At 35.0% G+C, this 23267-nt stretch overlaps 1 protein-coding gene across 2 annotated transcripts in view; it reads right to left on the bottom strand.

Moving 5' to 3' along the window:
- The window catches only part of LOC113504716 (zinc finger protein 628-like), a 162770-nt gene that overhangs the window by 16612 nt on the left and 122891 nt on the right, over positions 1–23267 (bottom strand). For both annotated transcript variants that reach the window (XM_026887127.1, XM_026887128.1), the window contains exons 5-8: positions 8836–8954; positions 5564–5706; positions 4540–4652; positions 3376–3516 (exon numbers count right to left, since the gene is read on the bottom strand). In XM_026887127.1, the coding sequence (XP_026742928.1) occupies positions 3376–3516; positions 4540–4652; positions 5564–5706; positions 8836–8954 (516 nt within the window). The remainder of the gene's footprint in view (positions 1–3375; positions 3517–4539; positions 4653–5563; positions 5707–8835; positions 8955–23267) is intronic.

Here is a 23267-nt window from a genome sequence, read left to right as displayed (position 1 = left end):
TATTGCTCTAGTAAGATTTTTCTGTTATGAAATTTATATTACAATTTTAGACTTAAAATTACACACTAGTCAATATCTACCAGTTATCCAAAATTTCTTTAAATAGTCACCAATATTCTGGAGTCTTTTCAATACCATAAAGGTACAAACATATTTATACTTCATTAATTTAAAAATATAAAAAAACGCAAACAAGACCAATCAGAACAGCATCAAAAACCGTCACATCACCAGTCCAAACATCTAATAATACTATTGCATTCAAGTCTCCCCTACACACTAACCTGTAAAGATTAAACACATTTCTATAGAGACTGCCCGATGCCCCCAAACTAATAGGTTTACAAAACCGAACATAATAATACCGCGCATTTCTCATTGGAAAGTTCTCATCGTTCACATAGGGTTGCGAAATGTTAGAGGATCTAGTTTAGGGACTGGTTGGCTGGTTCGCACTAGCCCCTAACCCTGGTGTCTATGGGAACAGGTGGACGAATGCGGGACCGTATTCGCAAGCCCCCGTACCATGAGAATTTTTGCGTTTTATGGCGTGCTGTTTATGGAGTTTTTGTAACGACTTTTTTTTATTTTTTTCTGTTTGTGGTATCTTCTGATTGGTTATGAGAATGCTTTTATGAAGATAAAGTATTTTAGTACAAAACAATATTTAGTAAGTGTAAATAACGGCTTATTAAAGTCGTATTTTATTAATATTAGCTTAAATAGCTTTGATAAGTAATATTTATGTAAAAAAATTCAATTAAAATAATTTACTTTAACGTAAAACTTTTACCTAAAATTTACAACCACGTAACTTAGACCAAATATTAAAATACAAAAATAAGATTAATTTCAAACCGAGCACATTCTTTACACAAATTCTCTACTAAATCAAAACTCGTATTTAATCTAAGTACATCAGATATCTGTAGTAAATCATGGTAGGGGTCTGTCCGCGACCGCACCTGAATTATTAAACCCTTACAAAGGCTGATGAATGGCCGATTTAATTCACTGCGCGATTCGCACTCGATCGGCGATGTATCGCGATTTACATAAGAATTCACACCGCACCGCTCTGGCCCGGTTCCCACGGTACACTTTATATTGTTAGAATAACAAGCTGTTTATTGAAAAACTTATTAGAATTCATAATAAATTGATATTGAATTTTATGGTGGTTTACTTTTTAATTAGACTGTAGTAGTTTCCAACGACTCATAAAGCTGTTGCAGTCGTAGAGTGTCAATAGGTAAGAAGTCGTTAGGAAATCAGAACCATAGAATAGACTTTAAATAAATCGCTACAAGTGATGAGGCTTATCGAATTTCTTTAATTTTTATTTGAAATCTTATTAAAATTGTATTATTTTACCAGTGCTCAGAGTTGCGAGTTTAAAACTTTTAATATAAAGACTTTCGTGAGACGGATTCAAATAATTGTAATAAACAGTTCATGATAAAATATAAAAGTTTCGAATTACTTGTGTGTTATGTGTTCCATGTCTATTTAAGAAAATGCAGCTCTTTCCTGAGAAACAGACATGATTTAAATAGTCATACAGTAATTTATAACAGCATTCGAAAAAAATATTCGATTAAATTTTTTCATTTAAATATTCCTTAAATTCCGTAGGCGTTGTTTTGATGGGCGTTTTGCTGAATTAAATATTATGTAATTAGTTGAACGTGAGTGAGAAGGCTCTGATGTCGACAAGCCCTATCTAAAAGTGTTTTACAAAATTGAGTAATTATTCCCGAGATGGTTCTTAATGTTCAATTGTGTTTCCCTTTTTTAGGATATACGATTCAAAAAGTTGTATAAAACTTCTATTGATCGATTTTATTTATAAATGTGTGTGAGTGTGTACATTTATAAGTAGGAACTGTTTTTTGTATGTAAAATTCTACTTATTTTTTTGTTCTGTACATTAATAAGCTTTTCCAATGATTATTTGATATTGGCATTATCAAACCGATACTAATACTGTCTAAATGTTTGTATTATTTTAATTCCAGTTAACTATAATAAAACACTTAACGTAACTAATAATATATTTCAATCAATAAAGGCGGTAGTGGAGTTTGCTGTGAACCACTATTAAATATATAATACATAACATAGATTTTCATTCAAATTGAGACGTGCTATTAATTAATAATAATTTAGTTTATTGCAATATAACATAGAACTTAATTAAGTTAATTAACGATCGCGGACGATAACGAAGCCATTTATCTTATCAATCAGATTGATAACATTAATATTACTGCATGAATTAACACCAAATAGGACACTACGACATAGATGGCTATGTGCCATGTGTTGCGGGTTCGATCCCCGCCTTAAACAAATATTTTTATGATCCAAGAGTGCTTATTTAGGGTATATTTCTGCTTGAATGTTGGCTCTCCTATAATAACGAGCGTTATATATTTTCGTAATCTAGAAACAGTGACTTAAGTATGCTATCTTTTTATTATATTTATTGATGAGACAAATTGTGTTTTAATTATAAAGATAGGTTTTTTATTTCATTTAAATAACGTTCTTACACTTGTTCTGAAACTGAATTAAATGTACTGGGTCAGGCTAATGTCTTTAACTAAGTTGTATCTAGTTTACTCAGGACTCACCCACACACACACACACACTCTCAGATAAATGTGTGCGGTCGTTACTTAACGATACACAATCTACAACGTAGCCTGAATTGTTCTACAAGTCCAACATACGATTTACTGCTGCGTCCGCTACGAAACTCTGTAGAAGTCTGCGGTCGGCTACGTAGCGTAGCCGTATTGTTGCTAGCTACGCCGTAGCCTGTTTTGTTTTAGACCATATGTGTTATTGTTTGCCGTACGTAACTTGATGTAAATTTTAAGTGGAATTTATTTACATAGCGAAGTCCGTTATTCGGGAACTGGTCTTTATGTAATCCTCTAGAATATGACTGGGGTACGCATTGTTAACTGAAATTGGTCCTTTTTCATCGTCATAGGTCTGAAGGAGAGTCAGATAGCATAATAATTGAGTAATGAAACTCCTTTTATAACGACCACGATGCAGCTTCCTTTAAATTAAAAGACAACTATAAAATATTTAAACCCAATTTATAGTCTTGATAGTTAGCGCAAGTTTTAGTGCTCTTTAAACGCTTTTTTATCGCAAGAAAAAGTTCATTATCCTGCTGCACCAGACTTGACTGCTTCTAAACGATCTTTATTTTACTATGCCTTGAATTAAAAAAAAGTTGGAACCAAACAGATTTTTGTAGTTTTCAGAAAAACTTTAGTTAGTGCTAGGGAATACCACATCAATGCGTGGAAATAGCAAATATTTTCCGAAAAAAGTTTTAGACGTTGCTAATCTTACCGTGCTGGTCTTCGGTTTGCTGGCAGCCTTCGGCTTGGGCCGCGCCGGGGGTGTGGGGGGCGCGGGCGGCGTGCACGGCGGGCTGGAGTCACTGCCCGCGCCGCTTGACACCGCCGAAGATTTCTCCGACCCGTTGCTTGACTGCAAGGCAATGGTACATAGAGCTTCGTTTCCCACTAAGAGCTGATTTGAGCTAGTTTAAGAATATCTAATTCTGAATTTGCAGTGTTTTTTTTTGTAGAAGAAAAAAATGGGTTTCAAGTACTGAAAAGAGGAGTTTCGAGTTCATGCTCGATGACCCATTGATTGTCTGTTATAGATTAGACATTAACAAATAAGTCATTTATGGAAGCTTATATTTAAGTAACCCTATTTAACGATATTAGTTGTAGGTATGTGTCAATTAAAACAATGTGGTTTGTTCGTTGCATTACATTTAAACGCAAACATTAAAAAAACATGTGTGAATCGAAAATGCCTGTATAATTGTCAATGGAATGCCATATTAACGAAAAAGTTCAAAAGAGATTATCAAAGGTATCACAACATTATTTGCAACCACAAATGATTCCAGTTGATTAACAAAACACGAGCGGGGTCAACATCGTCCGCGGGAATTTTTTGTCGAACCCTTTAATGGTGGCAAATTAAAAGAGCACACAGAACGCGGATTTTGGGCTAATTGCTTAATTAATAAGGACGGTAGAATTTTACACGGCTGGGCAGTTGGAAACCCGCCAGACACGGCTAAGTATAAAAAGCCAGATTAATGAGGGACTAAAAGCAACGTATGAACTAATTGATGGAAAATTAGCGGATTAGGGTTATGTTTTGCGGGTTGAGGAATGGATCGCATATGTAACGTGTCTACTTCGGTGTGATATTGATGGACCGGTTTGGGTATTCGATATTTTTAGTTAATAGATGGATTTACTGAAGAATGCTTATAGTTTGTCGATACTCTAAAGTATTTTAATCATTCATTCTGAATAATGTCAATGGTTTTACCTAAAAATCCCTCAAAAACTACAACGATTAATTACTCATCTACCTACTCGTATCTACTTCGTCTGATTGTACTTTATTTGTATGTAGCCTATTAACGGGCGTATTTGCATCTGTGTGTGTATGTGACTAGATTATTATACTAAAATGGTGTCATACATCGGAATGTGGCGGGTGTGAGCGCGCCGGTGATATGGGCGAACCGACGCGCTGCGCCGTCGCGTCCCGCTCGGCAATTGTGATGACGCTGGTGGCGGCTGATGCTGGCGAACCTGGTAATAGAAAGAAACATTAGCGCGAGTAATATGAGCTCTTGAAGCAAGCCTATCAGACCTTTACTTAAAGTAAGACAGTTTTGTATAGCTCTACTATAAATGTTGGAATGTTGCTTCTTTTATGAGCAGAAGAAACGTAACACACAGCTTTCGATGGGTCACGTATAATAAGATATATTGACGTGTAAACTCTTTTTAAACCTACGACGACAATCTTCAACGACTAAATCATAAAAAACATTGTTGAAACCAAAATTACATCGAGTTGAAATAAGGTTTGCGAAACTTATTTACATAGTAAAGTAATTTCAAAGCCACATAAATACACGATAAATTCATTCAAGCGCCCCCAAAAACCTTATTTCAAAACTAATCAGCGATTCAAGGAACGGGATTAAACAAATTGAAGACCTTTGAGGGATCGATTAAAAATTGGTACTCACGGGGATTAGGGCAGACCCTTCCTGATAGGATTTCGTTGATACGTGACGTATATTATGCATTTTGAGGTTATCCAATTCTATCCTACTTACAAAATCAACGATTTTTTGTTTCAATGTTGCATTGCGACACTGCTTGCAACTTTTTGTTGCGTTGGAAGTTATATATCACGTTGCGGTATTCGTTTAAGTGATTTGATTCTACTAGTGTACTCTATTGTTCAAGTGAGCTTATGTACAACAACCAAAGATGGTTGTCACTACAATCCGCCTTCTTTCAACAGTCCCACTATCTACTCGAACGTGTTATACAGCATGTTGCAGTAGCTGATACAATGCCTTTTTCACGCAAATTAACTCGGCCTGTTGGTGTTGGATCTAAGCATATATCTTTGCACTATTGTTACACATTAGTGTAACGTAACATTCATTATAAGTATCGTTGCTGTAACTGTTGCTATATCTTACTTGTCTCAGGCGTGGCTGCAGCCGGTTGGTGATGGTTCTCGGTATGTCGTCGCAGCGACCGCGCGTCGCAGTATGACTTGCCGCAGCCATCCGCCTTGCACTCGTATGGTTTTTTATTACGATGTGTCAGCATGTGACCGTTGCTGTAACAAAAGGAAACGATGCATTGAAATTTGTATGATGATGTTAAAAATCATTGCCCTAATGTGGATTGAGGTATTTTCGACGAGTTACGTGATTTTGACTTGTCATTTCAATACCATTCGACCGTAGTGCAGCGTGTAAAAATAATGCGCGTCTAGGCCATTAGAAAGAAATCCACAACTTTTAAACAGCAAAATCTAGTCCCAAACTTAGCATAACCAGTATGACAATCACTCTTACGTAATTGTATATTGCCTATGGAGCAAAAAACTTCTTTAAAATCTTGTAAACTTTTCAGTACATAGAAACTTAGTCTGATTTAGTATCAACATACAATTTATAAATTTAAACCCATTTCCTTTGGCACGAACAGGAGCGACTCTAGCGGAAATTGGAAAGTCTATAGTGATCTTATCGAGTAAGAGATAGCAACCGATTCTATTCTAAGTACTTAATTCAACGCTCTTGGTAAAGGTTTTGTTAAAATAATAGCGATCAACATATCGTTATTACTTTTAGGCGTTCGTTCGAAACTTCGCAAATATGTTTTGTTTTTATTCTGTTCAGTATCTTAATTTATTGAATACTAGCTTTTCGCCCGCGGCTTCGCCCGCGTCAAGGTCGGTTATATCGCGTTTCCAAGAGAACTCTTCAAAATTCCGGTATAGAAACTATCCTATGTACTTTCTCAAGGTCAACTCTATCTCTGTATCAAATTTCATTAAAATCAGTTCAGTGGTTTAGACGTGAAAGCGTAACAGACAGACAGACAGACAAATAGACAGACAGAGTTACTTTCGCATTTATAATATTAGTGGGGATATTATTGTCTTTCTGATTTTGGAGCATGGTACACCTAACATGGAGTTTCTTGCCGGTTCTTCTCCATACGAATGACTTTTTTTTTAGAACCGCGCAATTAGAGCCAATGCCATTACTATAACGTTTTAAAAGTGCCTGGAAAACGGCCTATTTGAAATAAAAACTTTTTGATTTCGATTTTGAGAAGATTATTTCAATTCCGCCTTTCGTTTTTGGTCTGCAGAATGGCAAAGTTTAACTTATTGGTATTTACATCTGTCACTCCCTGGCTATGTGTTTCATCAATCGCTGTCTAATCAGATAAATTATGCGCTTCATAACATAATATAAGGTGAGCAATGACATTCAAAAAATGATCTAACCACGTCTCACCACTTTAGCTTGGTAAGTCATGAGCTTACACCGTTATATTTACGTATAAATTGTTGACTTACTTGCAATGTTATAACTTGTCCACTTGGCCTTTCATAATAGACCTACTAAATTATTCAGAACCATAATTAGTGACAGGTGACATTCGCCCTCTCTGTCATCATATAGCTGTCTCACTCTGTCACCCCTTACAGGTGAATTAGAGAAATCTTTGGGGTGCGTTAGCGAGGTCAAATTGGGGGCAGTAATGGTAACATAAACATAAATTCTTATTGATTTTTGTTCTTTTTTCTATATTCAAATATACATTAAATACTTTATCTATACATTAGCTGTTCAAAATAATTTTATTTCGTTTTATTATTTGATCAGAATTATTTTTAGTAAACACAGGAACATACACGCGATATCGACTGGTGAGATCCTATCTACAGGATCATCAATTAGCAGTAATGAATTACTAAATACTTCTCCTAACACTAAACAGTTCACTCTTTCACATCTAAACAGCTCTCCAAAAAAAAAACATTCAAACAAAAATAAACAACTGTCCTTTTATCCGGAAACAACCTAATCTACCCTAAGTACCCCCTCTTACCCCACCCCTTATGCTAAGTCATTATAAACACTAAGTGCGCTGACTCAATACTCAGGACTTAATAGCCAGCACATCAGTATGCATGCGGCGCAGCTGCGGGCATTACGCGAGGCTCGACATGTGTCCCCTACACTAAACTGTTTTGATTTTTGAACTAGTTAACTAGTTTTATAGTTAACGGTTGTGGGATCGTACATACTAATGATGTAATTGCGATAATTTATCTGCCTGTTCGTTTGTTAGATTTGAGTAAAGAGAGGATAGAGGATTCAATTCGAAATACCCGAATTATAGTTAATTGCAGTCCGTGGGATCATTTATGCTTATATTATAAAGTCAAAGAGTTTGTATGTTTGAACACGCTTATCTAAGGAACTACTGGTCTGATTTGAAAAAAATATATTTCAGTGTTAGTTAGCCCATTTATTGGGGTAGGATATGATAAGATGATTAGGTGATGAGGTACAAATAGTCATTAATCAATAATTTATTTCTTGATTCTCTACGGACGGATGGACTGACAGCGGACCGTTATAATAGGTTTTTACCCTTTGCGTAAGTAACCCTAAAAAGATGACTGATCATATCATCTCACATTTATTAAACTATTAGCATTAGCAGAAGTCGTGAAAAGTTAAAATTTGCTTTTCAAAGAGCGTATTGCTCAAATCTTGTACATAAACATTAAGAATGAAGTAACTATACTCTCGTATTTATTTATTCTTTGATGAGATTTTGTTTTGTGCGCATCGATAAGGGATTAAGATGAAGGTTTGCTCGAGACCTCGCCAAACGTAAGGGTTAAGCGGATTAGTGTCTGATTCAAGATGTCTTTAAAGATTGCTCACAATTATCTTCGAACAATTTTTTTTCGATATTTATGACATGAAAGGTCTTTTAATAAATAATAATTATTTTTGATTTGAACTGAACAGTTTCAATTAATTCTTCAAAGAGCAATATTCGTTTTTGATTCAGACAAAAGTATTATTTCTAGCTGCCTAGTCTATATGTAATAAAAACTATTTTATTAATTAAATCGCAAATTATTAAACTTTTTATTTTAACGAAAATTAATGTCTGTTACTCACAATGCGACAAAGGGACGCAACTTTATTATTACGTCATCAGGAGAGTATGGTGCTTAACGACGATATGGCTGCAAAGAGTGATTCTTGTGAGATGTCGTCCGATAGAAAGGTATGGAAGAAGAAGACATGTTATGCGGACCCCAAATAAAATAATTGGTATAAGGGCAGGGGAATGATGATGATGATTTGCTGCAGGACATAATAGGTTACAATTTTATTAAATTATATTTTTTGTAAACACTTACAGATGATCCTGTCTCTTGAACGCTTTCGCGCACGTGATGCAGACGTACTTGCGTTCGTCGCTGTGTGTCAGCTTGTGTTTGGCGAGCGCCGACGCGTTGCCGAAGATCTTGTTGCATACCTGAAACAAAAGAAACACATTGATATCGGTATTATGGTATCAATGGTATGGTATCGTACATTGGGATATAATGTTCTTAGTTTATGTATTCCTCTTTTACACAAACTCGCACTGCGACTTAACAAAAACAAAAAAATTGGACAACTGTCTAGGAAAGTTTTTAATTCTACTATAAGCCTGAAACATGATATAAAAGTATTTTCAAATAAGTTTCGCGTACACACAGCATTTTTTTCCAAAAACGCCAAAAAGCAATTCATTCAAATCAGTCTAGTCGTTTAGGCGGAGTTCAGAAACATATACCTACAAACAGTAGAATATTATATTTCGTACGGATTAAACCTGCTATGCTTACAGTAACTATGACGCAGGTCGTCAACCTATCTAAAATAACAATCCTACGCAACTATCAACGAACAAACGAGTATTCTTATTTAATGTAGAGAAACAACAACACGAGTGGCCCGAGGCTAGGGGATGTACTTAGTATAATAATTATATTAAAATGAAGCTACGTCCAATGAGCGAACAATAGTGGTCCCCGGGCGAAAGTTGACCCTAATCTTACATTTGTTTTTCATCTAATTGGCCTCTCCCATCCTGTTTTTATTTTGGATCTAGCCCCAAGGCATACTTATTGATAAGTCTGTGTTTGTAGGCGTTATGTTATTAAATATGTATATTTTTATTATTGAAAAGCTTTAGGCTAGCTTCTTTGGTAGATTCGTTGTAAGACTACGAAATGAAAACCTAATTTTCTTAAACAATATTTTTCTTTTGATAATTATACATGGAAGGAATTTGTCTTTATGATTAAGTAAGTATACAAATTAAAGAAAATGCTAAGTAATGTAAACGCCCACATTTTTTAGGGCACGTGTTAGCATACATTTATTTCGATAATCGATAAGTCAAACATCCTCGATTTTACACTTACATTGGAGCATTAAATTTAAACAATCATCGTCAAAATTTGTAGAAATATTAATTGCAAATTAAAGTTTTATTTCGCAATATACTATATTCACATCATAAAATGATCTCTTGGCGAAAATATGAATCGATTTAAAACAAGCTCAAATAATACATCTATTTAACATTGATAAGTTCCAAACAATACAAATCACAAATAGAATGCAAAGAAAATGTAACACAAACACACAATTTTATCTAACTTTAATTCCAAAACTTTAATCTCTGTCTGGGTAACATTAAATTAAATTGGTCGGTGTTATCGGAAGCTTAGGGTCGGGCACTGAAGGCCGCCATTGTTCTAAAGGCTAAAGGGGCGTACCTAGCTATTGTGAAGGCATTCATTGTCGAGTGACCTGCATATGTAAATGTTAACATTGTGAAAGTGAAGTACAGAATTTGGCATTATAGAAGGCCTTTAAGATGGGGAGGTGAGTTGGTGTGGAAAATAAAACTCCATGTTTGTCAGTCACGTTATGGAAATATAAGTAATAAAAAGCGAGTATCGTCTGTTATTTCGACATGGATGGACATCCATAAACTGAAATTTCGTCAAGTCACTGCTGGTTAATTGCCATACCTATAGGTTTCAGGAATCATGACGCTAACTCACTCCGGAATAGCTCAATCCAGATTAGTTATTGATGTTTTCCTTCACTTTTGCGTTCAATGGTGTTTTAGTATCAAACTTCGAAGCATTCATATTATTACTAGCCTGAGTGGGGATCGAACCTTAAAATATATCTTCTTAAATAAGTGTATTTATTTCTCATTCGTTATACGACGGTGATCTAATATAAAAACGAAATCATTTATTAAATGTTTAAACAATACATCTACTCATTTAATACACCGATCTTTCTACGAAGCTTGCTCACGTACCTACATCTAGCTTTTGCATTATTTGCAGAACTATACAAAGGAAGTTTGCGAGGCTGCATCTCAGACAAGTCCATATTAATGATTGCGGGGGGTCTACCACCAGCTCTCGAAGTAATACTTACAGAGTTAAAGGGAGATGGCGCAAAACACTTTGTAAAGCGTTGTTTCACTACCACAACCGCTTTCTTACTTTCGGAGGCCGTGGTAGGCCCCTAGAACCTCGAAGATATCGCGGGAAACTTACAACATAGCTCTAATGATCCGATGTTCTTTTGATTTTGTTTGCTTACTCGGAATGGAAGAAGCGGAACTTTGTTGAAGCGAATTGTTCTAGATTATACGGGATATAGTTTCTATACCATGTATAGAATAACAAATTTATTTTACTCCACGATTAGCCGAGGGATTGACGTTTTTAACCAAACCCAATGCATCGTGTCGCATGTTCGGCGCTGAGTATATGCAGAGCTATAAACAGTGCATACTTTAAGAAAAAAAAAATAGGAATTATGGACTAGTCTTTCACCAGTACTTCTTTTTAATTTTGTTTGATACTGATCTTAAACTAGCCTGAAACTTTCCTAACACTGTAAACGGAAAAAATGATCAAAATGTTTCTGTGTCTAGTATCTATGCCTAAAAAGGCAGAGGGCTAGATGCGCAGTTCCGAAATGTCATATCCCTGAAGGACACTCGGTAAGAAAACCATACTCTTTTAGATAAAAACTTGATACAGAATTGCACAAGTTCGCAAATAATATTCTAAGAGGTTCGATCATCATATACGCAATGCGGGTTTTAGAATCAACGAATTGACACAATATTTCTTCATCACACGATTACATGCTATTCCATTTCTACTACATAAAGGATTAAGTAAATAATCTAACGATATTAGTTACTCCTATCTCTCAGATAAATTATTAAAACAAAATGTTATGCTTGCAGAAATACCGCTGCCACAGAAATGCGGTATGCAATGCACGTTATAATACCGAGATTCAAACAATCCTTTCCAATAATCTATTCAAATGATATTCTACATTTGTAACTAAAGCTAGAAAAAAAACTACATCGATTTCAGCATAACTGAACAAGGGACTTAGAATAAAAATGGTGCCTTTTTGTATTAAACGGGGTTGGAATAATAAATTCACATTCTACCGCTATTCAAAACCAATTGGGCAAAAACTGAGTAAAATAACAATTGAACATGAAGGGAAAATATAGGAAGCGAGTAATAATATCGATACGGGCTCTTGGAGAAATTAAAAGCGGAAACAGTAAATTATTTGGTTCCTTTCGCAGTTGGAATGGTTCACGTGTATTTGTTTGATGCTTTTTACTTTATTTACTCAATTTATTTATCAAGGATTGAAGAGATAATTTTTGTCACACTATTATTGAGTGGTGAGTTTTTATGCTGTATGTCCAAAATACGAATCTATCACCTTTAGTTTCATACTAATATCATGCTTTGTAAATGCTATATAAAAGTAGAGAGAGTAAAGCGATTGAATATAACCCAAATTCCTTACCCTCAAGTCCAGAACCGGCTAAAATCTAGCTTCAGATAAGCAAACTGTTACTAAAGACCAAAAACGTAAACAAAATTGAATAATCCAACAAATGTCTTCTTCCCTCGCACCACAAACGAGTGCAAGTGAATTGCTCGTAAAACCTTATTGCTTCCAAAGAGCCATTAAGATAGGAAATGTTATGCCCTAACTATGGCTTATGTCCATAAAGTGACAACTATAGGACGCATGTTACATGAACATTGATGGGAAACGGATTTTAACTGCTGTATTGGCCGTCTATATCAATTTTATGGTAGGAAATATGTAGTTGGCAACACGATTGGCTCGCACACAATTTATTTTTTATTTATGGCAACATTTGCTTGCTTTATTGCAATTTGATGGATAATTGTTGCTTGATTTATTTTGATTTTGAAATCAATAATGTAATCGCTGTTCTATTGCAAATGTTATATTTTAATTATTTGAAAAATCTATTCGTGCAGTCGTAAATAATTGCAACAAACGAAAGAGTTATCTTACCATAATTAGTATGCGATTATTTAAAGTATTGTGAACTTTGAAGTAAACATTGAATTACAGTATCTTGATTCTTGAAATATGTAAAACAACTGTCGCACTAATCATTTCAGGTAAGTTATTTTAACTTTTTTGATTCAGCTGTATATCGAGTCAATGAACAACAACCAATCCGTAGTCCCTGAGCTATTTTTCAAAAAAATATGATATTTCCGCGACAAAACATTATTAATTAACACCTTATTTCATACACAAATAGACCATTAAATAATTAATAGCGAATTTAAAAGTAATTTAGTAGTAAAACTGCATTCGTCATTTCAGTGGACATTTTCAGGCGACCCAATTTTCAGGCGGCGCGAGACCATGACCTGCCTACATTGTGATTCAAGTGAAATCGGGGTCAAGTCTAGTATTATCGTTTAAGGGCTGCCTTGGTAAAACACTGCAATGTTTGGATCAACTATTAAAAGTGGATTAGTGTCAATAGTTTTAATGTAGAGTTGTTGGTCAATTTGGTGATAGAAAATACTATTTTTATAATAATAATTGTTAAATGATGCAACGATTTACTCAGGCGTATTTGATTAAGGACTCCGGTTGAGTCCGAAACTAGTCAGGCACTCCCGACGAATACGGGTGAGTAAACCGTTGCATCATTTAATAGAAAATACAACAATACAATTTATTTTTATTTTAATACTCGTTATATTTTGTTATAGAGCACTACAGCGTACATTGAAACAGTTGAGATATGGTAATTTAGCTTTGAGCATTGATCACCAGTCTAGGTCATTGCAGTTGGCGGAGAGTATATAGGTATATTAATTTGCAAAAATCACATTGGTACTTTACCTGACTAATGAATTAATTTTATTTAGACTAATAAAAATACTGAGTACTTTACCTGACTGTTAATTTCGACTAATAAAAGTACTGAGTTCAGTTAACAACTCAGATATAAAAAACATAAAACCATCTGCAAAATAATAATATGTTGGTTTCGAGAATTATCTTATCCTGAACTTCAAACGAATCCAGCCAATATCGGAGAAAGCGTTTCGCAGCGCGCCAACCCTATTTACAGCCCATTTTTATTTCCTTTTCAAAGGTATAGTTGGGTGAACTCGTGTATACTGCGTTTTATTATTGCGCTGTGATTATGTTTTTCAGTAAATGCGCGATTTTATTATCCTCTTGAACATAAAACGAAGTTATTTCTGAATTGGTATAAAGTGGTTAATTTAACAGATTTTTTACGTAATATAAATACCAATATTTAGGTTTCATCGTCAAAAACCATTGATGGTTGGACCTTTATTGATTGACGGACATACTTTTCCAACTTTTTTACTCAAAAACACGTTCGAACTAAGTCTTTATTTACAAGCTAGTCTGAATCAACAACCGAAGACTATTAAATTCCCGAAGCTCTCAATCTTATCCGCAAAAACAAAGTCTTGATAAACCCTCAGTCAGCAAAGCTGTCATTGCAAATAACGGGAGCTGCGTAGAGCTGTTAAATCCGTTTTTTTGCGACACATCGTCACTGGGATGGTAACGCTGGCTAGGTAAGCCCGGAGAAAGGACGACTCTCACGCATCAAATTTTTCGATGACTTAATCTGTTGGATTTGAGCACCCCTGAGGCGTGCGCTGCCTCGAGAACAGCTACCTACCTGCCTACGTGGCTAAGACTGTTGTTTTATATTAAGTGTATCCTTATTGTTGTTTTAATTGGTTTCGGCAGGGGTACATGACATTAGTAGGTGCGTAACCTTTTTGGTTTATGCGAATACGTTTAGAATTATTCGTGCCTAGTTAGTCCAACATATTGTTTTTTTTTTGTGGATCTCCAACAAAGAATACACCTTACAAGTGAAATGTCTTTCTGAAATCACCTTGAAATGTCAAATCACGAAAACAACAATGACATACTCAGTTATAGGAGACCACATCATGCGTATTTAGATTAACAAGTAACAATGCAAAAGGAAAAAAATAATAGAAAACATTAGAACTCTGAACATTACACTAAATCAAAATTTGTAGAAAAAAAAAATGGAAATTAGAAATTAGAGAGATAAGTCAACACCTACACGCTTTGTGTCTGTGTAGGAACCAGTGTTTTGTATTTACCCTTATGTATATTACACTTCATAATATAATCTATTTCATCGGAAGTGAAAACCATCTTAGTGCGACTTTATATATCTTCCAATTAAATCCTTTTTGATAAAGAATTGCAACCTACACATTCCAAGAACATTCTATGAAAATATTCTAATAACAAGTTTCCACATAAATATGTTTCAGAGAGCTAGTCCTTAACATAATCTCGCGATGTTTCCCCCCGATCGCTTGGATTTACGTTACCGCGAATTGAATTGAAAGCGGGATGAGCGCCCTTTGTTTATAGAACCCGCTTCTGCGTGAAAAAATATGTTTTTCATTATCTGTTTGTGAAAAACAATGAAATATTTTGTTAGGGCTTTGCTTTTAGAAGAAAGTAAGTATTTTTGTGTTTCGTTGTTGCTTCTTTATTCCTAGATTTTGAATTTCGAAATGTTGATTGATTTGTTTTTTGGGTGTCAGTCGAGTTAGATTTATCTGGGGGTGTATTATGCTGTCCTATTATTTATGAGTGTTAGATATTTTGCTCAGTTGTATTGTATACCCTACGTTGCCTTGTCTACCCTTGTAGAAATTATTTTAATAAACAATAAAATTGCGAGTTCGACTCGCGATCCCGCCGCGTCTGCTCATGATTAAGGACTCCAGTTGGGTCCGAAACTAGTCGGGCTACCCCGATAAATACGCTTGAGTAAACCGTTACATCATTTAATAATGAATCATTCTCACGACAGTTACTATCAAAATAAAATTTGTCAAAGCAATGCTTTTCACCAGTATAATTAGTAGGTACATCGCCTATTAGTTAAAGGCAATAGTGCCAATCTACAGACGCCATCTTGCGGATCACGTACGAAGCTCAGTCACTCGCTAATTGGACGACGTTGGGATCGACAGTTCGTCTCCGCCAATTAGAGCTATTGATATTCCCACGACTTTGTTTCAAATGTTTTAGTAGTTTTGGATGTAGGTATGTCAGACTTACTCGTTTCAATTATATTTAATTTGAATTGGTAGGTACTAGGTATGTAAATATAAAAATAGGTAAGTAAGGTTAGGTTTGCTAATTAACTAACAAAATATTTGTAATATTTCCTAAGCATAGTAACGAAAACCGAAAATCAAACTTTGTAAAAATTACAACAATTTTACTGTTTTTCACATCCAAAAACTAAGTTTGCAACATTTTAATTGGCAGTTAGTCGGATAACTGAGTGTTTTTTTAATTAGTGGTAGGTTCTTTATGATAACCAGTATTGTATATAAAGCCCACTCGTCCAACACCTGAAATCACCTAAACCCAACCTGACCTCTCACCATTATACGCTCTTGTTTTTTTGTTGCTTAAAGGACTAGTATTGCAACTTACTTTGAATTCAATGAATTCAAATAGGGAATTAAAAATAAATAAGATTTAACTATGCAATTCCGGAATACCAAACATTAACAAAAAAGTTTATAATAACTAATTCGAATTTCGAAAACAACCAAGTACCTTTTTTTGATAGTAACTGTCGTGAGAATGATTCATTATTAAATGATGTAACGGTTTACTCACGCGTATTTATCGGGGTAGCCCGATAAATACGCGTGAGTAAACCGTTACATCATTTAATAATGAACCAAGTACCTATACACAGCTTGGTATATTTATTACTTGTTACCCCTAGTTAGGATAACTATAAAAAAATATATTTTAGTTGGGCGTCGACAAGAAACCGATTTTTATGTTACCAAGCAGGTTTTATTTGTAGTTTTACTGCTGTATGTACTAAAATTGTGATTTTACGATACATTTTGCGCTAATGACGTAGTAACAATATTCTGTACTTGCGACGCGAGTTTTCTGTATTAAGAGCTAGTTTACGAATGATCGTTTGAAGGTCAGGTATGATTGGGAAAATGAAGGAAGCCGTCGGCAACTATTGACCGACGGTGACTAACTTGATATGCATTGTCAATTACACTTAATTACTTTGGCATTCACATTTAATTTAAGTTGTTTGTGATAATTAAATAAATGAATAATAAATAATTGATAATTGTTGTGCATTACTATTCATCCGTTACTAATTGGGTATAAAGTAATTTTAAAACTAATAGAGCATGGCGTGAACACAAAGCTTTATTAGTTTTCATTTAATTCAATACATCAGTTTTATTAGGCTATGTCAACATACATTTAAATCCCATTAATCACAGTCAGTGCAAATAAATCCAGTAATAGTAAAGTACTGCTATATTTTGTTAAGCCTTAATTATTGAACCGCATTAAAATTATTCATCACAAACAGCCAATACTGTTGCAATTTTTAATCTGTATCCACTTTATGTTGCCAGCAGCAAAATATCGAAAATAAACATTTAACAACACAAGCATTGCATTCGAAAATTGAAATACGAAGTAAAATGAACCAGACAGGCAGTTTACAAAACAAACAATTTAAGTATTATTTTTCAATGAGTGTACGTGGAATACTGGCTGTTTACATTGGTAATCCGTGTTCGTAAAAAAAAGAAATAAAATTGGTCATGTGCGAGTCGGATTCACAACACTGACGGTTCGTGTAAATAGGCTAAAGGAACCAAGTACGAGTATGCAACAAAAATAAAATCACTTATCAAATTTATGATCCTAGCTTAATGTCTTTTTTCATTTTTTGGCCTTATGGCAGCAACGGAAATACATCATTAGATAAATTTAACTATCTGCCTAGCATAGTTCTTGAGATACAGTACCAATTTTACCCCTTGGTTACGGAATGTACGGATCCCTAAAAAACGTAGTTAAAAAGTGGAGAGTGCAGAGTGTAGTGTGGAGTATGGTGTGCTCGTTGCCAAATGATCCGGTATATTTACAAAACGTTGAGATTTTCTTTCATGTGGCATCGGTAAAGCCTGTCGGATCCGTCTATTGTTGGTTTCGAGTCGAATTGTATCTAGTTTTGCTGGGTTACTGCTGTTGCGAATATTGTTATGTTTGAACATATTTACTGGTTTTATTTACCGTTCGATTACATGTTTGGAGCTCGGTTTTCGGTATTTGTTTGAAAAAATGAAATATTCCGATTTTAGTGAAATATTTGTTTTTAAAGGATACCCTATGTTCAAAAGTCTTTTTTAAGTTATCGGTTACAGAATATTAAAAAACTGCAATAAATAAGACCAGGAAACGCAATAAAACTACAAATGCAGTACCACGTTTATAACGTGCAGTTAGTAATTTAGTGAACTTCCACTTTTGTAAGACAAATACCTTAAAGGAAGACAAAACTGGCAGCGAGTGACAAATGGCAGCACGGGCTTTCAAAACAAACAAGAGTTGGCGATGGAAAGGCACCCGTCGCGACCCGACGGAGAAAAATACTGCATTTTGTTGCCACACGTTATTTATATCATGCAAAATACCGAGACATTGTGATTTTAAACTTGTAATTTGATTTTATACTTCACTTCCCTAGCTGTTTTTAAATTTAGAACAACGAAATGTATTTTGATTCTCAAAATATAGAATGAAGATTCGTTTTTTAAATTTATATTTCGAACAAGTCAGTTTTTAAAACAAGTGAATTATTTTACTAGAATCTTATATAATATCCTCAGCGTTATTTAAAGCACTCATTTTTTATATGTCAGAAAGATTTTTCCCTGGTTTTAATGCTTATCCTTTTGTGTACCCATTCATACGGTTACGTCACAGGCTGATATTATCAATTCAGAACCGTGAGTGGGGTGCGCAAAAGCCTTTTTGAATACGTTGTGAGTGTATGTTGTTTTTATCATGCGGGCAAAGCCGGGAGACTAAGGTACGGCTAATTGCAGATTTACATACACCTGCAGAATACTTTATGTACTGATTACCATGGCCAGTATTTTGCTAAATGTATCGCGTAGAAAAGCCTTGCATTTGAGGTAAGTTTTTCAATACACTACTAGTCCTCATATAAGTATATTTATCAGTTGTTTAGCACTAGCTTGAGAATAAGAAAATTGGCAGAATATTGTGTTATTAAATAAATTAAGAGTAAACTGAGGCTTAGTTATAAAAAAGGTCCTTAATTATCGTCCTTGATGCAGATGAAGTAGCATTCAATTAGCTGTGGAACTCGAAATGTTTTGACAGGACCGTCGGCTGGAGTACCGAAGCAAAATCTTTCCTCTAAAGAAGCGTAGACCCCCAACTGTTCAAGTGAAATATCTAAACAGAAAACCATTTTATTTCCTGTATTTTTTGCACCGAAATTGATTAAAGACTCGATAGAACATATTTTTTTATTGCGAACGAAAACAATTTTCTTTGTTTAACTAACCATCGCATATTTTCTTGTCCGTACAATAAAACTGACCTTTTATGGGGACAGAATCGGGAATATAATGCGAATTTGTCAAGAAAATTGTACCACTATTTTTTTCTGAAGAGATTATTTCTATTTTTGTATCGTTGCCATGGTTACGAGTTCTTAAGGCTGAAATAGGACGGATTAGAATGATGCTTTGAGGAGCGAGAGATCCCTGCTTATACTTCCTTCTCTTTCTCGCTGCCTTGTTGTCGGGGTAAGTAATTAATTATTCAATACACAGACTTTAAATAACCACTATAGAATATTTTTCTATTTATCATTTTACTTACAATTATTTTAAATTTATGAAGTTAAGGGGTTACATTTTACAATGTTCAATAAACTTATATTAATGATTGTTTGTCTCTTGGATTTATCTTCAATTGACATGGTTTTGAAGCCTTAATTCATTATTAAGGAACGTTTCGAATCACATCATCTACTTAGACCTTCCATCACCTCTGTTTTTAGATTCAAGATCACTTGTCTCTCAGATCTATATTCTCAATGTAACCTGGAACCCCATTTGGCAAGTTGAATACATAGTTTACGACTTCTAGAAATTGGAGCACATATCTAACGACCATGGTTACAGACCTCCAATACTTCAGCTGAAAGTTTCAAATTGGGAACAGCGTTTATCAACGGATCGGGGTGGAAGTTGGCACGTTTATAGCTTTTGTCTGAATTTCAGCCAACTTTCGATATAGGTGAATCAAATTTATTGTTTTAGGGCATCATTGTAGGCCTAGCTGTGTTTTACGAACGGTTTAAATAGAACTAAAACGTTTTGGTTGTTTTTTTTGAGGTTTTGGGAAATGCAGAAGCTTTTAGACTTTTTGTCGTATTTTTTTAAAAGTTTATAATAATGATTTATGTGTAAACCATGATATTGTAATACGTGAGGTAATAAAATTATCGAAAGCTCTACCAAATATTTATTGTGAAACGTATTTGAATATTTAAGACAAAGCAAAATAGACCCATCCAGCCTTTAAATAGAACTCAAATTCATTTCTCCATTAGCAAGAGAGAAAATGATGACTAACAACGAAACCCAGCATTTTTCCCTTTAAATCCAACATTGATTGATGCGCATTTCATGACAATTCGCTCTCAGCATAATGGAGGGGGACGATTTGAACTCCAAACAGAAAATTAATTGGACATCGATCTAATGAGTCAAGTCCAAACATGAATGGACCCTCCAGTCGAGGGTCCTTCAAGGGCTGTTTATAAAAAGAACCAAGGAAGAATATGAGGTATGCAAGCTGAAGGATACTTGAAGTTTTTGTTAAATATTTCTCTTTCTCAATATCTTTGATTGGAATCTATAAGGTTTTTAATTAAAGATATTGAGTATTAATATATAATGTTACAGACCTGGAAACGCTTTTTGCATTTGTCCATAATATAGAAGATAAGAATATAGAGAATTACTTTTAAGGATTGTGTTAAGTTTTTTGGTGCATTTTGATATACTAATCTAATCACTATAATTCTTTAAAGATTTATCTTCATTTATGCTGTTGTATTTAAGTGTCTGTTTCCTTTTTCAGATATTCCGAATATCCATTAGAGCTCATCTATCAAAGGACTTTGCACGGTTCCCTGACGGTCGATACATGCACAAGATACTACATCATCCCACGTCCACTTTGCAGCTTCACTACAACACTTTAATTCATCCTATAAACTAATACCATCCTCCTAAACGCGATTACTCAGAGACCTTTAGAAACTCAGCCAATATTAAACGAGCTAAATAATCAAGTTACATCCAAGAGCTACAACATTAAAACTCGTTTACAGCCACAACCAATTATGGGATCGATACAAAATAGCGCGTAGCACTGTCAACCGTTACGCTCAGTTACAATTGCTTCTAATAATTGTTACTAGTAGCCAAATGCGGGGTGATTTGGCCAGTTTAGTGAACTCGATAGCGGTGCATACTCTGTGGACATGACCGCGAGCATTTAGGGGATTACCTGGCGTGGTTTGGCGCCCGTCCAATCGTTACACGACTCTTTGCTGCGAGCCTCTGTGGTCGGCTAAAGTGCGCTCCACATTGTTATAATTTAACCTGATTATGCGCCCAATAGATTAAACGCTTGACAATCCGATAAACGTTGTTGGCCTATTCTAGATAATTTGCGACTGCTATTGTGAAATTAGCCACATTAGTTTACATACAGGATAAATTTTCATTTTAAATAGTTATCAAAATAGCTTTTATTCACTCATTTTGCGGATATTTTCAAAGACCTCTGCATGAACAATAGGTATCCTCCTAATATTATTCCAGCTCCGTTTCCAATAGTGATTGGCGACACACGAGGAGCCGCCAGCCGCCATTCTGAACGTGACTTTACACATGATGTAACTAGATTTATTGGTTCCAATCTAGCGATTCCTGTAAAGTGATAGTAATATGACAGAGCTATGTATCCTTGAGAGGCTTTCAATAGATTGCCGGGACGTGTGATCTTATATGAAATCATCGTATTCAATTTTGTGAAGTGACTAGAGTGATTCACAGATATTTATTTTAAGTAGTATGAATTTTATTGAAGTAAATATAAAATTGTCTAGCAAAGAAGCCGACGAACTTATCAATGGAAGTTGAATATAATTAATAGTGTATTTATGATTTTTTTTTTGGCACAATAGTAAAACGGACTTAGAAAAGTACTCTAGGTTTTAAGTGGAATGACAAAATGTGGGAGAATTTCTTAAACATATATTGCCGCATTTCATTTCATTATTATTAGTGAGTCGTATTATATCCAAAGCTAGTCAAGCGATTGTGAAAAACACGTGCGACTAAGCCGTAGTGATAAACAATTACAGAAGTAATGTGTCGAGTAATTAGCGAGGCCTCTAAGACTGGGGTTAAATAAGAAATATGTAATGTTAGGTGGCGTGGCTTATCAGGCACTGGCAGACACCCAAACGGCCAGAACTAGGCTTTGCCGACCGCGGGCTGCTCACCCCACTTAATGCGACGAGGCACTCGTATGGAAGCTTTACACGAAAAAATATAATTACAGATTACTCGGAAATTTGCTTTGAAAGTATCAAAATTAAAATATACTCATCTTGTTTATATCCTCTTTTACAAACGGTGGTGAGATAATAGAATCGTTGTATGAAAAATACACTCTTTTTACAAGTCACGTGACCCTCCCCTATCAATGCAATACATTTGACATATGTATAGTTAAGCAAATACGCCCTTAATCTACCGGGTCCTGTACATTTAAGTAAATTTAAGTAATTCAAGTAAAATTGTCACTTCTCTAGGGGACCATCATCATCCCCTGTACATTTAACCCAATGCTATATTCAGGCAAAACAATTGAGCATCGAATTTCGTCACATCACTCAGGTCAACGCCATCCTTTTGGGGTCCCAACCAATTGTGAGACAGAGTACTGCCTCCGTACAACAATAAAGTAGGAACTAAAACAGTATTAGTCATTCTCACCGCGTTTCACTTCGTTTTACGGATCGTGAAACAAGTTTATGTTTATACTGGAACGGTAAGCTTCGCAAAGAATGGGCTTGCCCCCTCAGGGCGTCGTAAATTGCAACTAAATTATGAGGAGAATAAGAGTTTAAGACTTGGAGGGGTAAGCTCATCGATAGTGGAATATATTTCCAATATAAGTCTTTATGACGCATGAAATGTTTTTTGGTAGTTACGAGAAAAACCATTTGAGCATTATTACCTCATAAGCGCTTAAAAATGTGTCTATATTCAATAACCGACCAATAATATTTTTTTTGTGTGACCTACGAGTTCTTGACCTGAGTTTGGGCGTCTTTGTGCACGTGACTTGAAATTTTGTGAAACACCGCGACTCCGGGATTGAATACTTTAGTTCGGGAGTCGTTTAAAATAAACTTTGTCATCCTGCCTCG

Source organism: Trichoplusia ni, chromosome 23, assembly GCF_003590095.1.
Source record: "Trichoplusia ni isolate ovarian cell line Hi5 chromosome 23, tn1, whole genome shotgun sequence".
Lineage (NCBI taxonomy): Eukaryota > Metazoa > Arthropoda > Insecta > Lepidoptera > Noctuidae > Trichoplusia > Trichoplusia ni.
Note: the sequence above shows the minus strand (reverse complement) of the source record. Positions and strands in the feature narration are given on the sequence as shown.